Here is a 15,131-nt window from a genome sequence, read left to right as displayed (position 1 = left end):
CCTGTAATAACCTGCAAAAACTTCCTGCTGCGGGTGAGAGGGTGAGCCTGAGACTCGGATTTGCCTGAGGTCCTACAACTGTTAAAAGGGTCCTCCATTTGAATAAAAATCCATACACCCTTCTTCAACTGAATTGGTCAATGCACAGCTGTGCTTTTAAGGGTAAATGAGATGGATTTTCTCCACGTCAAAGGCAGAGAGACCACTCCCCCGACCCTTTCCTCGGAGGGTCCCAGGAGGCGGAGGGCATCAGGGTCTTCACTGACTTTTGATTCTCCGATGTTTATAGTGTAGGGAGAGACAGTGCCATGATCACGGACTAAACGACTTCTCCGATGTATGACAATGCTGAGTTTTACCTGCCCTGTGATCCTGAAAACAGTGAAGGCTAAGACCCTATCCATACCCCATTCCACCCTTTTTATTCGGGGAAATGGTTTACTGCAAAGAACTACCCTTCCCCGTATGGCTCAGATAAGACTCACATGGCTGGATACAGACCTCCAAATTCTCATTCTTGGTCACATAAGTGATTAGCTGACCTGTTGATCCCTGCTGATCACTGAGAATAAAATGCTTGTTAACCAAACTTGGTTAAGCTTCTCCCTACTCAGGACCTTGGCCCACCACCAACCTGAGCCCGTGCAACCCCCAGAAGGCCCTCCCCCATGGAATATAGGGCCAGGTGTGAGTTGGTCTACTACCCAACAGGGCACCCACTGATCCCACTTCCCCTCTTCCGGTAATTTTAGCCATGGTTATGCTTCTCTACACAAGGAAAACCCCTTTCGCCCACCTCTTGAGACACTTACAGATCCCTTGGTCATGGCTCTTTGTTGTAAGAGTCCCATACATCCTTGCAAGGATACTTTGAATAAAGCATCTGCTAAGTCCATTCTTGTTCTTAACTGGCTCAGGAGCTGTACAGAAGATTGTGAGGGTCAGCATTCTGTCTTGGGGGATAACTACTCTGCTTTTCAGTATAAATGGGTGAGATTCTGTCCTCCTGACCAACATGGCCTTAAGTTCTCTCCAATGTGACTAAAACTTAGACAAATGTCTTCCTGATTGTGGGCAAAGGCATGGAAACAACCAAAGTCTCCTTCAATAAATGATTGGATAAAGAAGATGTGGTACATAGACAAGGTGGGCAAAAGTAGGTTTACATTTGAGAGTACAGAAAACACAGAGTTTATTCTTCTATTATTATTTATTAATTATTGTATTATTTTTCATACATACAATTGTAAACTGACTTCTGCCCTACCATGCATACTATGGAATTCTACTAAGACATAAAAAATGAAATATTGCCATGTGTGATGGCATGAATGGACCTTGAGAATATCTTTTTTTATTTTTTTGAAAAAAATGTATTTTATTGATTTTTTTCAGAGAGGAATGGACAGGTATAGAGAGTTAGAAACATGGATGGGAGAGAAACATCGATCAGCTGCCTCCTGCACACCTCCTACTGGGGATGTGCCCACAACCAAGGTACATGTCCTTGATCAGGATTAAACCTGGGATCTTTCAGTCCACAGGCCAACACTACCCACTGAACCAAACCAGTTAGGTCAATAATATTTTGCTAAGTGAAATAATTCAGACAGAAAAAGTTAAGAACCATATGATCTCACTCTTATGTGGGTTATAAAACTGAAAGGAACAAATGACCAAACAAAGTAAATAAGTAAAGAAAAACTGATAGATACAGACAACTGCATGGTGGCTACCAGAGGGAAGGAGTTAGGAGGTAGTAAAGGGTAAAGGAGGTCAAACATATGGTAACAGAAGAACAGTTGACTTTGGATGGTGGGCATACAAATGATGTATCATATAATTGTACACTAGAAACCTATATAATCTTATTACCAATAGAGGCCTGGTGTGCGAATTTGTGCACTGGTGAAGGGCGTGGCCTACGGGGATCGGCCCGTTGTGGGAGTGCCACTCATCCCGGTCAGCTTTTGCATTGAGCATCTACCCCCTGGTGGTCAGTGTGCATCATAGTGACTAGTCCACTGATCATTCTGGTTGTTCCACCATTTGGTCGTTGGGCTTTTATATAGATAGCTATCACCCCTATAAACTTAATTAAAAAGGAAGATAGTGCTCTCTATCTCCTACTCTTTGGGAGAGTGGGAGCCAATTTAGATAAGTGACAATTAGTGGGAGCCAATTTAGATAAGTGACAATTAGTAAACATAGATCTCGGTGGCCTGCCTTTTCCAACTTCTTCCAGTCCTTTTCCACCAGCTAAATGCTTAAAAACTTAGCTGTCTTTTGTTTCAATGGAGTTGAGTTCAATCTTGATCCTCCATTGCAAGTCTTGGTACCTACTGCCAATCTTGACTAGTCTTCCTGCCTGTTTAACCACCCAGTCCAATTTCTCTTTGACATTAACATTGTAGTCACTTTGTGGCTACCATACATGCTTGTATATCTGTGAATGTTTACTCAAAAAGTAATATTTCTATTCTATGTTTGTAGAAAAGGGTCTTTTTGTTGGCCAAATTGCTTTATTTTACCCAAAATTTTCATAACTAGCCTTTTGAAATCTGACAGCATTGATACTTCAGATTGCTCTATTTTCTTCTAGCATTTCTAGAAAAGTAGCCCCCCCCCCCCCGTTTTTTGCATATTTAAGGCTTATGTTTAGACTGTCTCTCATTTGCAAAGGACTTCAGGAGATTTCTATTATGGAAACTGGTATGGTGGATATATTTTGTTTGAATTTATACTCTGTTACCTACCTTTTAACATGATTAGAGGCAGTTTGGAAATTGCACATCAACCATAATACTTTTAACCTTTCAAAAGCCCTGAGTTTGAGCCCATTTTTCAAGGACCACATTGGTCTCCCAGCTATGGGAAGCCACTACCCACCAATACTGTCATGAGTGTGCACCAAGGAATGTGGAAGACTGATGGCCCTTGGGCATTAGCAGGGCTGATACTAAGCACCAATAGTTTGAGATGAGATAGTAGTGGGTCAAGACAATTCCCTAACTGATGATTCTTTTACTGTTTATCAAACTTTACCTTTGATATGCCTATATGAATTGCTAGAGGGAAAAATGTGTATCTAAAACTGAATAAAAAGTAGATGGGACTCAGTCTCAATGAGTCTTTAAGAAAGAAGCTCCACCTGGCCCTCAATGACTTCTAAATTCATATTTCTTGTATAGCATTTTCATTTGTGTGTTGGCTCCTCCTTCAGATCCTGAATCCCGCTGCAAAGGTTGCACCACCGGCTGCAGCTAGGATCACAGCCTTTGCTTCCTTGTTCAGGCTTACTCTGGTCTGAGTTCTCTTACATTTATTTCCTTATGAAAATACATTTCTTTTGTTTGGTTTTCAGCTTTCTGTATACTGTTTGGGCTTAAAAATTATAGCTCAAAATGGGATAGAGGCTTATTTTCTGGTTTTAACTTGGTGTTCTAGCTTTACTAACTAAATTCAGGTTGCTTCCAATTTTCACTTTTATCACTTCTGGGAGGTGACAATGCAGAACCATGGAGCAGCTACTGGACAGAGTCAGTACTGTTGTGTGGCCTTTGATGTGCTGGCTTAAGCCTCTTCTGGTTCCTCCTCAGTGCCTCCCGGATGCTGGCTGCTGCCCCGGTGATCTGGCGAAGAAGCTACAATGAAAGGTCTTTCCTCTCTGCTGTGTGATAATCCTCTAAATCCCAGAGGGCATGCACACAAAAGCAATGTTCAGAACAGACCTGATTACCATACACAGTAAAATGCACTTAAGAATGAAGATGGGGCACATAGTTTGAGTTAAACTGAAGACATTTTCCTCTTTTTAAAAAATATTCATTAACATGTATAAGTACCACATTAGGGAAAAATATCAACTAAAATAAGTCCCGAGGAATTCACAAATCAGTGAGCCAGGAAAGAGTGATGTTACTAATTACAATAGAGCTTGATGAAATGTATGCAGAGTGTGGTCTAAAGAGAGATGCAGATCCAAAGTGTCCATTACAGGCCTGGGCATTTCCAAAGATGAATTCATGACAGTGACCTGGTATCAAGGACACGGGATGTTTTGATCGGTCAGAAAAAATAATGAGTGGAGAAGATATTCAAGAAAGAAGGAAGAGCATGTGCATACAGGTGCACTAGGTGTAACGGTTAATAATAGCAAATTTTGTAATCAAAGAAAACACTATAATTTTAAGAAAAACATCAAAAGTTCTCTATTCAAAGTAATGTTCATCACATTTCCCCATCTTTCAGGTAATTTGTGGATACCGTCCCAATAGAATTTTTCTTGTTTTGAGGAAAACCATCCAGAGACACAATTTTCCACTTCTTCACATGTTTTGAAGTGCTGCTCAGAAAGTGCGTGTGCCATCGATCTGAACAAGTGGTAATCTGAAGAAGCAAGGTCTGGTGAATACAACAGGTGGGTTAATACCATGTTTCCCTGAAAATAAGACATCCTCCGAAAATAAGACGTAGCGCAACTTTGGGAGAAAAAATTAATGTAAGACACTGTCCTATTTTCAGGGAAACAGGGTGCTTCCCTGGCAAGATCTTTTAACACTTCTTTAATTGGTTTTGAAGTATGTGATGGTGTGTCATCATGAAGCTAAATTACTTTGCCATGTTTTCTGGAACATTCTGGTCATTTCACAATCAAAGCATGGTTCACATTGATTATTTGTTGTTGGTATTTATGGTCTCACTTGGTTTTAGAAGCTCAAAAAACATCACACCTTCCTGATAGAGCATTGTCTTCTTTCCAAAGCAATTTGGCCTTGCAGTCGATGTTGATAGTTGACCTGGATCAACCTATATAATTTTGTGCATTTGTGATTCTCAAAATAAATCCACTTTTCATGGACAGTCACAATTCGATGAAAAAAGACTTACCTTTGTGCCGTTGAAACAACATTTTATTGATGACTTTTTGGTTTTCCATTTGTCTTTCTTTCAGTTGATGTGGCACCCATTTTCCTTCATTTAAAATCTTTCCCTTCGCTTGTAAAGCATCAAAAATTGTTTGCTGAGCAATGTTTAATCTTTATGCAAGTTGTTTTTGAGTTTGACATTCATCTTCATCCAATAATGCTTGAAATTGTTGGTCTTCAAATTTTTTCGGTTGACTTGGACATCTTTGTCTTTCACATAGAAATCAGATGCAATGACGCTCTGCTGAGGCTTCTTGTTTCTGAGATCTGTCCACACTGTCACCTGTCTCAGAGCATGCTTTCTTCTATCGACCAGTGGTGTTCTTTGATGGACAAAGCCCACTCTTTGCAAACCCTGTTTCTGACGGGTGGGTTGTTTGGAGTTTTGGATACTGTGAGTAGAGCTGCTAAGGCATTCTTCTACAAGTGCCTTCTAGACACATTTTCATTTCTCTTGGAGGCTCAGGAGTGGAAACGCTGGCTTGATATGTTTATGTCTAGTTTTGTTAAATATTTCTGTACAGTTCTAAGTGGTTGTAGCATTGTATCTGCCCACCAATTGTGTTGGAGAGTTTCAACATTCCACATCTTTGCCAACATTTTACTCTGTCAGTTTTGGCCATTCTGGTCCATGTGCGGTGTTACATTATTATGGTTAAATTTGTATTTTCCTGAAATCAAATGATTGTGAGTGGGTTCACAGTGCTCACTTTTAAAAAAAAAATATATTTTATTGATTTTTTACAGAGAGGAAGAGAGAGTTAGAAACATTGATGAGAGAAAATCATCAATCAGCTGCCTCTTGCACACCCCCCTCTGGGAATGTGCCTGCAACCAAGGTACATGCCCTTGACTGGAATCAAACCTGGGTCCACAGGCCGACGCTCTATCCATTGAGCCAAACCAGTTTTGGCCGCTAACTTCTTTTTTAATGAAGTTTCCACTTGTCCTTCTTCCTCATGGACCATGAACTCTGTGTCCAGGACCCGCACACCCCCACATCCACTTCCCTCTGAGAATCGTCAGTCTGTTCCATTTCCATGCCCCTGATTCTATTTCATTCACCAGTTTATTCTGTTCATCAGGTTTTTTATTCATTTGATTTTTAGATTCACTTGTTTATAGATATGTATTTGTTGTTACTTTGTTATTCATACTTTTTTTTAATCTTGATCTTTTCCTTCTTCCTCTTCTTAAAGAATACCCTTCAGTCAGCATTTCATATAATACTAATTTGGTGGTGATAAACTCTTTTAGCTTTTTCTTGTCTGTGAAGCTCTTTATCTGACCCTCAAATCTAAGTGATAGCTTTGCTGGGTAGAGTATTCTTGGTTGTGGGTTCTTGCTATACATCACTTTGAATATGTCTTGCTACTCCCTTTCGTTTTGCATAATTTCTGTTGAGAAATCAGCATACAGTCATATGGGTACTCCCTTGTAGGTAATTGTTTTTCTCTTGCTGCTTTGTGATTTGTCTTTGTCTTTTTTCCTTGGCATTTTAATTATGATGTGTCTTGGTGTGGGCCTCTTTTGGTTCCTCTTGTTTGGGATATTTTGTGTTTCCTAGACTTGTAAGTCTATTTCTTTACCCAAGTAGGGTAAGTTTTCTGTTGTTATTTCTTCAAATAGTTTTTCAATATTGTGCTTTCTCTCTGGCACCCCCATAATTTGAATGTTGGTACACTTGAAGTTATCCCTATCTTTATATTTTTTCATTCTTTTTTTCTTTTTGCTCTTCTGATTGGGTGTTTTTTGCTTCCACATATTCCAAATCATCGATTTAATTCTTGTAATCCTCTATTCTATTGTTGAATCACTGTAAATTATTCTTCATTTCAGTTAGTGTATGCTTAATTTCTGACTGGCCTTTTCATGCCTTTGAAATTCTCACTAAGATTCTTGAAAAGCTCATTAAGTCCCTTGAAGCTCTCATTAAGATCTTTAAGCTACCGTATAATCATTGTTTTGAACTCTGTATCCAGTAGTTTGCTTACTTTTACTTCTTTCACTTGTGACATGTTTCTTTGTCTTCATATTTTGGTTGCTTCCCTGTGTTTGTTTCTATGTATTGGATAGAGCTGCTAATTCTCCTTGAGTTGATAAAGTGGCCTTGTGTAGTAGGTTTGCTGTAGGGCCCAGTGGCTCAGCCTTCCCATTCACCTGAGGTAGACACTCTTGATGCACCCCTTTGTGGGCTGTGTGCACAGCCTTATTGTAGTTGAGCCTTGATTGCTGGGAGAAATTTACATCCAGGCCAACTAGCTGTGGGTACCAGCTGTGAATACAGTGGAAGTGCTGCTGTGCAAGAGACACCCTTATGGGGCAGGACTTGTTTCAGTGGGGCTTTGGTGCTCACTGAGTCTGCCCCATGTGTGTGTCACTTATGAATGTGAAGAGTTATAATCTGGTATGGTCTCTCTTACCACTGGGTACACTGGCTCTTGGGTTTCCAAGAAGGTGCAAAGTCAGCCACTGCCTGTGGCTATCCAGCAGTAGCTACAGAGAGATCTGCAGATTTCTTCTCTTTTTATCAGTTTTGGAAGTGCCAAGACAAGGTGTGAAGCAAGGCAGGCTGGTGCTGGTGTCATTCTTGGGCCTTTTATTGATAGTTTTGGGGCTCCCTGACCCAGCTGAAGCTTATTTGACAGGTTTTAGACTGAGAAAGGACAGGCCATTTATATGTAAAAGCTGCTGCACACAACTTGGGTGGGGTTGTAAATTGAATGGGGCAGGGTCTCAGGGAATCTCCAGGGCAGAATAAAAGAAATGGCTGCCAGTCAGCCCAGCACTCAGAAGGTCCCAGCACAGGAACAATGACTGTTTCAAGCACATCTATGTGGAAGAAAGCCGTCCTCATGTTCCTGCCCTGAAGCCAGACAGTCCAGTTTCTCCCCATATGTGTCTGGGTCCCCCAAAGCCTCGCCCAGCACTAGAGCTCAGAGTAAGTGGGAACTTGTCAATTCAGTTCATGGTGCCAGGCTTTAGGAAGAGCAGCTGTGTCTCTAGCAGCCTGTGTGTCACTCAGCCCGATATCCACACTGGTTTTTACAGTCCGTAGTTCTTACTGCTCATAGGGACTTCTTTCCCAGCTCTGGGACCCTGGATATGGGACTGGGACTCATTGCTCCTCCAGGCAGCCATCACAGAGGCAATCTCTCTACCAATTAAAAAAATGGTACATGTGGGTTCTGGACCAGCCCATTCCATGCCTCTGCACTTTCTAGCAGTCTCAGTGCACTTTCTTCTTTACCTCTCTAGTTGTAAGACTTCCACTCAGGGGTTCTGGATAATAGTTGCTCTGTATTTTAGCTGTAATGTTGATGTAGTTGTGGGAGGCAGTGAGTACAGGGGTTTACCTATGCTGCCATCTTGGTTCCTCTGTTGGAGAGTCTTAAACAGAATGACCTGGCCCAGCTCAGGGATAACAGGACCACACTGGCTGCTGCTAGGGGACCAGTGTGCTGAGGGACAGGGCAGAAGGGGGTGACCTGCACATGCTCATGCAGAAGCTCCATGGTGAGCTGGGTGGGTTACAGTATCAGGCGGTGGTGCCTGAGCCCTGGTACCTGACTCCAGCTTGGAGCTGGGACAGGGCTTCATTCTCTGAGCTTTCATTTGCACCCTGGTATTGTTTCACACTGGGACCTGAGAGAATATGAAGGGCTCCTCCCAAGGGCATCCTTGGGTGCTGCATCCCTGGATGTCCAGGAGGAGAAGGCCCTTTAGGCATATAGGTGTGTGGCTTTGGCAGGACGGTGCCCGCCAAGGGACAGCAGATGGGGACCTGGCAGGGAAGCAGGTGGTTACCATGTTTCCGATGCAGCTGAGACTCCTTGGAGAACCTGGGATTGGTGGGTGAAGTAGTACAACCACGCAGGATTTACATGGACTGGGGGCTTTCATTATTGGTATGACTATGACCTAACTTACCCCACACCAGGATGGGCACTGATACTGCAGGGCTGCCAGGTAAGTGAAAGATGTTAGAGGAGACTGTAAAACCCAACACTGATGAAGGTACAAGTGCCTTTCCACAAAGCATACACTCTGAGGGAAATTCCCCCTGAGTGTCTGCTCTGCCCAGGCCTGTGCTATCAATAGATGGTCACTCACACAGTGGTCCTTGGTCAGGCCCGTGTTATCTCCTGTTGCCCCAAGTTCTCTCTCCACCAGCATCTTCCTCCCAGCATCCTCGCATATACACTGGGACTTTGATTCTGAGTGAGATGATCGAAGGCACTGCAAGTTTTTCAGTGAGGGAGTGGCATGGTCCGATGTATATTTATATCTATTTCTATTCTTCTTATGTGGAGAATGGATTGCATGGCTGACATGGAGAGGGACTAGCTTTGGGCAGTGATTTGAAGGTAGAATTATGGAGGAAGACCAACAGTAGTTAGCATATTAATGTGAAAAGTCCCACTAAAAGTTAATGGACTTTAATATTTAGCAGGGCTGAGAATCAGCATAATATTGCCCTGTGTTGGCCAAATGGCTCAAGACAATCCCCTAACCTGATAGTCCTTTTGCTGTTTACCAAACTTTACCTTTTATATGCCTGTTTGCATTCCTAAAGGGCAAATGTGTATTCAAATGAATAAAAAGCTGGTAGGTCCAGGGTTTTGGGGACCTTCTCCTCTAGAGGAAAATTTCCAACTGGCTCCCATGATTTCTAAATTCATATTTCTTATCTGGTGTTTTCATTTGTGCTCAGCCCTTCCTTCAGATCCTGAACCCTCACCATGCTGGTTGCAGTTTTCACATAGAATTAATGGGGAGGGTAGAAGGAATCAGAGGTAATGCTAGACCTTTGTTTTTAATAATGGGATGATGACATTTAAAAATATATATTTTGAATTTAGACAGAAATGGAGGAGAGAGAAATAGAAACATCAGTGATGAGAGAGAATTATTGATCAGATGCCTCCTGCATGCCCTCTACTAGGGATCAAGCTTGCAACCCAGGCATGTGCCTTGACCAGGAATCAAATCCAGAACCCTTCAGTCCCCAGGCCAGCACTCTATCCACTGAGCAAAACCAGCGAGGGTGACTTTTTTTTCCCTTTTTTTCTTTTTTTTCTAGAATGAGGAAGACAGAAAAGGAATAAGTTGGCTGGAAAAACATCAAGACTATTTCTGGCATGTTACATTTCAGTTGTCCACTGGAGATCTATGAGGAAATGGTATGTGAATACTGGAGTCTAGAATTCCAGGAAGAGATCAGGAATAAAAATCTAGATTAGGAATCTCTGCCTATAGATACTATTAAAACTCTGATTTTGAGGTCACCTTGGAAGAGTGTGCCAAAGGAGGAGGAGGTCCATGACAAGGTCTGGGCTGCTTTAATATTTAAAATGGGGTCTGGAGGGAAGTTACCAGCAGAGGAAAGTGAGAATGAGCAACTGGTAACCAACTCTCAGCCCAATCCTGCTGAGAAGTGCATTAAAATCAGAACAGAAGGTAACCACTGGAAATGGCAGCGGAAGCCTGCAGATGCCTCAGAAGGGCAAGAGTCTGACTGGAGTGGCTGAGAAAGCCTCTGCTGTGGAGAAAGTCCTTCCTGAGGAGAAGCCCAGAAACTTTGTCCTCTTCATTCTAGCCCCTGCTCAACAGACTCCTAACAATTCCAAGAAAGCTCCTTAAGTTCTTTAAACAAGGGTGACTGTTAATGGCCCATCCTGGAAAAGTTTAAGTGAAGGGGCCATGCAATTCAAACAGAGCTGGAATGTTAAACACCAGCATTGAGTTACGTAAATAAAATATTCACGGGGCGATTATTCCACTGATATTTGAGAGCTGGCAATGCACACACACACACACACACACACACACACACACACACACACGCATTGCTATTAGTCAACCCCTTAGGATAGAATATTTAATTTCATGGCTGATAAACTATGAGAACAAGCATGCTCGTCAGCATCTATTTACCAGTCCCCGGCGTGCTATGGGGAAGAGGACATCTGGAGATGCAGTGTAATGATGGCAACAGTGGGAAAATAAAAGGTGCAAAATGAAGTATCAGCTAAGTCCCCAACCCATCAGACTGGCTACTCAGAGCACAGGCCCAGCTGATGGGGACCGGCTGTGAACCAGAGGTCACTTCAGTGAGCGAGTGTAGGAAGGACTGCTGGCCCTTGTCTAGCAGAGACAGTCATGCTCAGTGGACATGGCTGGATAAGAGAGGCACCAGGCATCTTCCCATAAGTTACCAGAAGATAATATTCACGTACAGTTGACATGCAATTTGACCGAATACACACAAGTTTGCTTTCATGAAGGAGCATTTGGGAAAAAGAATCTTCCTTTGGGACTTGAAGTATATCTAATCTCATGCATAATATTTCCATTTATTCATGGACTCCCTCAAGCTTTACGTTAGCAAAGATGTATTGAGTACTTACTCTGTGCAAAGCACTGGACTTAAACAAATGCACAGAAGAAAGAAACTAGCCCTGAACATTGAATCTTTCTTCCAAACCAAGTGAGCTGCTGACATGCTGGTGCTGCTCCCAATGGGCACAAATACTCAATGGACAAAAGTAGGTTTAGTTTATTCTTGTATTATTTTTATTAATTATTGCATTATTTTCCATACTAACAACTATAAACCTGCTTTTGTCCTGCCCTGTATATTGCCCTTTCTAATAAGGATGTTCTCTCTGAGGAGAAAATATATAAAAAAAGGAGAGGATCAGTCTAGTTCCTACCAGTGCGTGTCCCCCATCTTCCTCGAAGTCCTCCTCTATGCCATCGGTCATCTCCTCACCATCCGCGTCGGGCCCTCCTTCTGCAGGCTCCTCAGGAGAGTGGTCTGCGTTCTCCGACACACATTCGTCTTGGATAAGCTCTATTGTCTCTTCCAATTGCTTCTTCTGAGCTTCTGGGGGAGGGAGGGGAGAAAGCAAATGACTACTAACTTGAGTTGCTCATGCACTATTTGGATAAACCATGAAGAAAAACAAAACAGTCTACAGAAGGTACACTCTACTGCTAAGTGTGTGGCTAAGTGTGTGAGGAAGATAAGGTCCTGTCAATTTCAGTCAAATTTATTAAGTTTTGTATATTATGTACATGTCTATTTTACATGTATGCTTATTCATTTTTTAATGAATTAGAATTAGAAAAAATATATTTTTTTCTAATTTTAATTTTAATAGAATTAGAAAAAATAGGGGAATCCAAATGATACTGGTAGATAAAGAAGTGAAGATTTACATAAATCGCCCCACTGGTGTGACTCAGGTGGTATCAACCAAGGAACCTGGGTTCAAGTCCTGGTCGGGGCACATGCATGAGTTGCAGGCTTGATTCCCCAGTGTGGGGCATGCAGGAGGCAGCTGATCATTAATTCTCTCTCATCATTGATGTTTCTATCTATCTCCCCTTCTCCCTTCCTCTCTGAAATTAATAACAAATATATTTTAAAAAGATGTACATAAATAGATTGATCTTTCTGGCTATACAGGTGGGGCAAAAGTAGGTTTAGTTTATTCTTGTATTATTTTTTTAATGAATTGTTGCATTATTTTCCATACTAATAACTATAAACCTGCTTTTGTCCTGCCCTGTATATAGTCTTTTCTAATATGGATGTTCTCTCTAAGGAGAAAATATATAAAAAAGGAGGGGATTAATAAAGCACAGAGCTTGCTCATTGGAGGAAGGAGGGTAAGAATGCTCACTGACAGGTTCAAACATAAGTGAGAAGGACAATAGCTCACTGGGATATAAAACTCAGAAGCAGGTATGTCATCTCCCAGATAACATGTCTAAGTGGACGATCCTTTGAAATTTTAGTCTGAGTCTTGTTGACAGTTGAGGTTCACCTCACAGTTGAGAATCAAGCTCTGGTGTGGGGTGGCCTGGGCTTGGCATGGAGATGCCTCCTTCCCCAACTTTGGGAACCAGGGCAGAGAGTGAGAGCCCTCCACGAGTCTCAGTTCCTCAGTCTTACAAGCAGGATCTCTGCAGTGTAACTCTGAGGGGTTGGAGCAGTGACTCAAAGTGTCTAGTGGAGTAATTGCAAACCATAAGTGCTCAATGGACAAAGCAGAGAAGGCCCCAGCAAGGCTCTAAAGTGGTTGTTGTACGACTTCATACATGTGTATATAAATTTATAAAATTGTCATCCAAATTAAATAGGGAAATAGGGAGTTAAATTAAAAAAAAAACACACGGTTTAATTTAGAAAACTGGATCCAAGTAGCTAGATGAAGAGAAAGGCAAAGTAGGCAAAAGCTATAGACCCCAAATATCCTGAATTTAACTGCTATTAATCTGGAGCATATTAAACTGAGATGAGTCAGACAGACAAAGACAAGTAGTGTATGATATCACTTACATGTGGAACCTAAAAGCCAAACTAGTAAAAACAGAGAGTAAAGTGGCAGTTTCCAGGGTCTGGGGGCAGGGAGAAGCTGGGACACGTGCTCTTTAAAGTATGAATTTGGGTAATAAGCAAGCTCCCGAGACTCATTGAGTATTGACAACAATATTGTATTATAGTCATCAAACTTGTTAAGAGATTAGATCTTAATGCTTCTAACTGCTAAAAAGAAATTATCACTGTGTAACCTGATGGGGGTGTTAGCTACTCCTGCAATGGCCATTATATAACAACTAGAGGCCTGGTGCATGAAATTTGTGCATGGAGGGGGTGGTTCCTCAGCCCAGCCTGCACCTTCTCCAATCTGGGACCCCCCAATCTCACAGTCGAACATCCCTCTCTCAATACAGGATGACTGGCTCTTAACCACTCACCTGCCTGCCTGCCTGATCACCACAACCCCTCTGTCTGTCTGCATGATTTCCTCAAACCCCTCTGCCTGCTGGTCTGATTGCCTCTACCTTGCCCCCCTGCTTACCTGATGACCCCTAACCTCTCTCCCTGCCTGCCTGATCACTCCTAACTGCCCTTCCCTGCTGGACTGATCACTCCTAACTGTCCTACCATGCTGGCCTGATCTTGCCCCCAACTTCTCTACCCTGCTGGCCTAATTGCTTCTAACCCCCTGCCAGCCTGATTTTATCCTCAACTGCCCTTCCCTGCCAGCCTGATCACCCCTAACTGCCTCTGCCTCATCCCCCAGCACCATGGCTTTGTCTGGAAGGAAGATGGACGTCCAGAAGATGGCTAGTCGACCTGGTTTAATTAGCATATTACGATTTTATAAGTATAGATAGATTATATAGAATAGGATTGCTTAAATGGTTGGGGGGGATGGGTTTCAGGAGGAAGAGATGCTCTTTGCAGACAAAAATACATAATCCCTATATCAGGACTGATAGCCAGCCATAGCACTATACTTTCAAACTGGTCATTAAAAATTGAACTGCTTTCTTACATCTTACACTAAATGGCTGTTGCCCCCATCTTAGGTTCTGCCCTCACAGATCACCCAGATTAGGTTCTGATTGGTCAATTTATATGCCAGTCAGTATTAAAAGCTCCACCTCCTAGGCAATCATTGGCTCCTCGCAGTTCACCCAGATTTGGTTTTGATTGGTCAGTTGCTATGCCAGTCAGCATCAAAAGCACCACCAGAGGCCTGAAGAGAAAAGAGAGGTTTGGCTGCTGGTGAGTAGGCTGAACTGCTGACATCTCAGAGAGAAAGAGAGGCTTGTCTGCTGGAGGCCTGGAGAGAGAAGCAGGGACTGATCTACAGCCTGCTTCTCTCTCCAGGCCTCACCAGCAGCCATAGCCACTGCTGATCAACCCCACCTCTCTCTCTCTCTGAGAGGTCAGCAGTTCAACTGCTCACCTGCTTCTTGCTCAGCCTGGTTTTCGATCAAGCCTTTGGTTGTTATGACCCTGGCTCTTTACATATATAGATGTATAAGTTTATTCCATTAACATGTTATACTCCTTAAATTTATACCATCTAATATGTCAAATAGATTTCAATAAAAAACAATGAAAAACCCCTAAAGAAACAAAATTGCTAAGTTTCATTCATCTCATTTCCCTTCCACATATCACTTCCCTCTTCAGTTCTAGACCTTATCCTAGGCTGGTGGGCCTCCAGGACTGTGACCAGCATCCCGTGAGAAGAGGCTGTGAGGGGAAGACTGGTTTGATCAGTTAAAAACTTTGGAATCACATCAAAAACACACCTCCTATTCTCCTGTTGCCTCTGCCATTGCTGGTCCTTGGATCACACAATGGATGTGGACACTCTGGTTTTGTCCCCACAT

General features: G+C 42.4%; 1 protein-coding gene across 3 annotated transcripts in view; it reads right to left on the bottom strand.

Moving 5' to 3' along the window:
- Positions 1–15,131, bottom strand: part of RALYL (RALY RNA binding protein like) — a 519,639-nt gene that overhangs the window by 8,170 nt on the left and 496,338 nt on the right. For 2 of the 3 annotated variants that reach the window (XM_036437321.2, XM_036437324.2), the window contains one exon: positions 11,645–11,817. The exons of the other annotated variant lie outside the window; for it this stretch is intronic. In XM_036437321.2, the coding sequence (XP_036293214.1) occupies positions 11,645–11,817 (173 nt within the window). The remainder of the gene's footprint in view (positions 1–11,644; positions 11,818–15,131) is intronic. 3 annotated transcript variants of the gene reach the window in all.

This window comes from Pipistrellus kuhlii, unplaced genomic scaffold (assembly GCF_014108245.1).
Source record: "Pipistrellus kuhlii isolate mPipKuh1 unplaced genomic scaffold, mPipKuh1.p scaffold_m20_p_14, whole genome shotgun sequence".
Taxonomy (NCBI): Eukaryota; Metazoa; Chordata; class Mammalia; order Chiroptera; family Vespertilionidae; genus Pipistrellus; species Pipistrellus kuhlii.
Note: the sequence above shows the minus strand (reverse complement) of the source record. Positions and strands in the feature narration are given on the sequence as shown.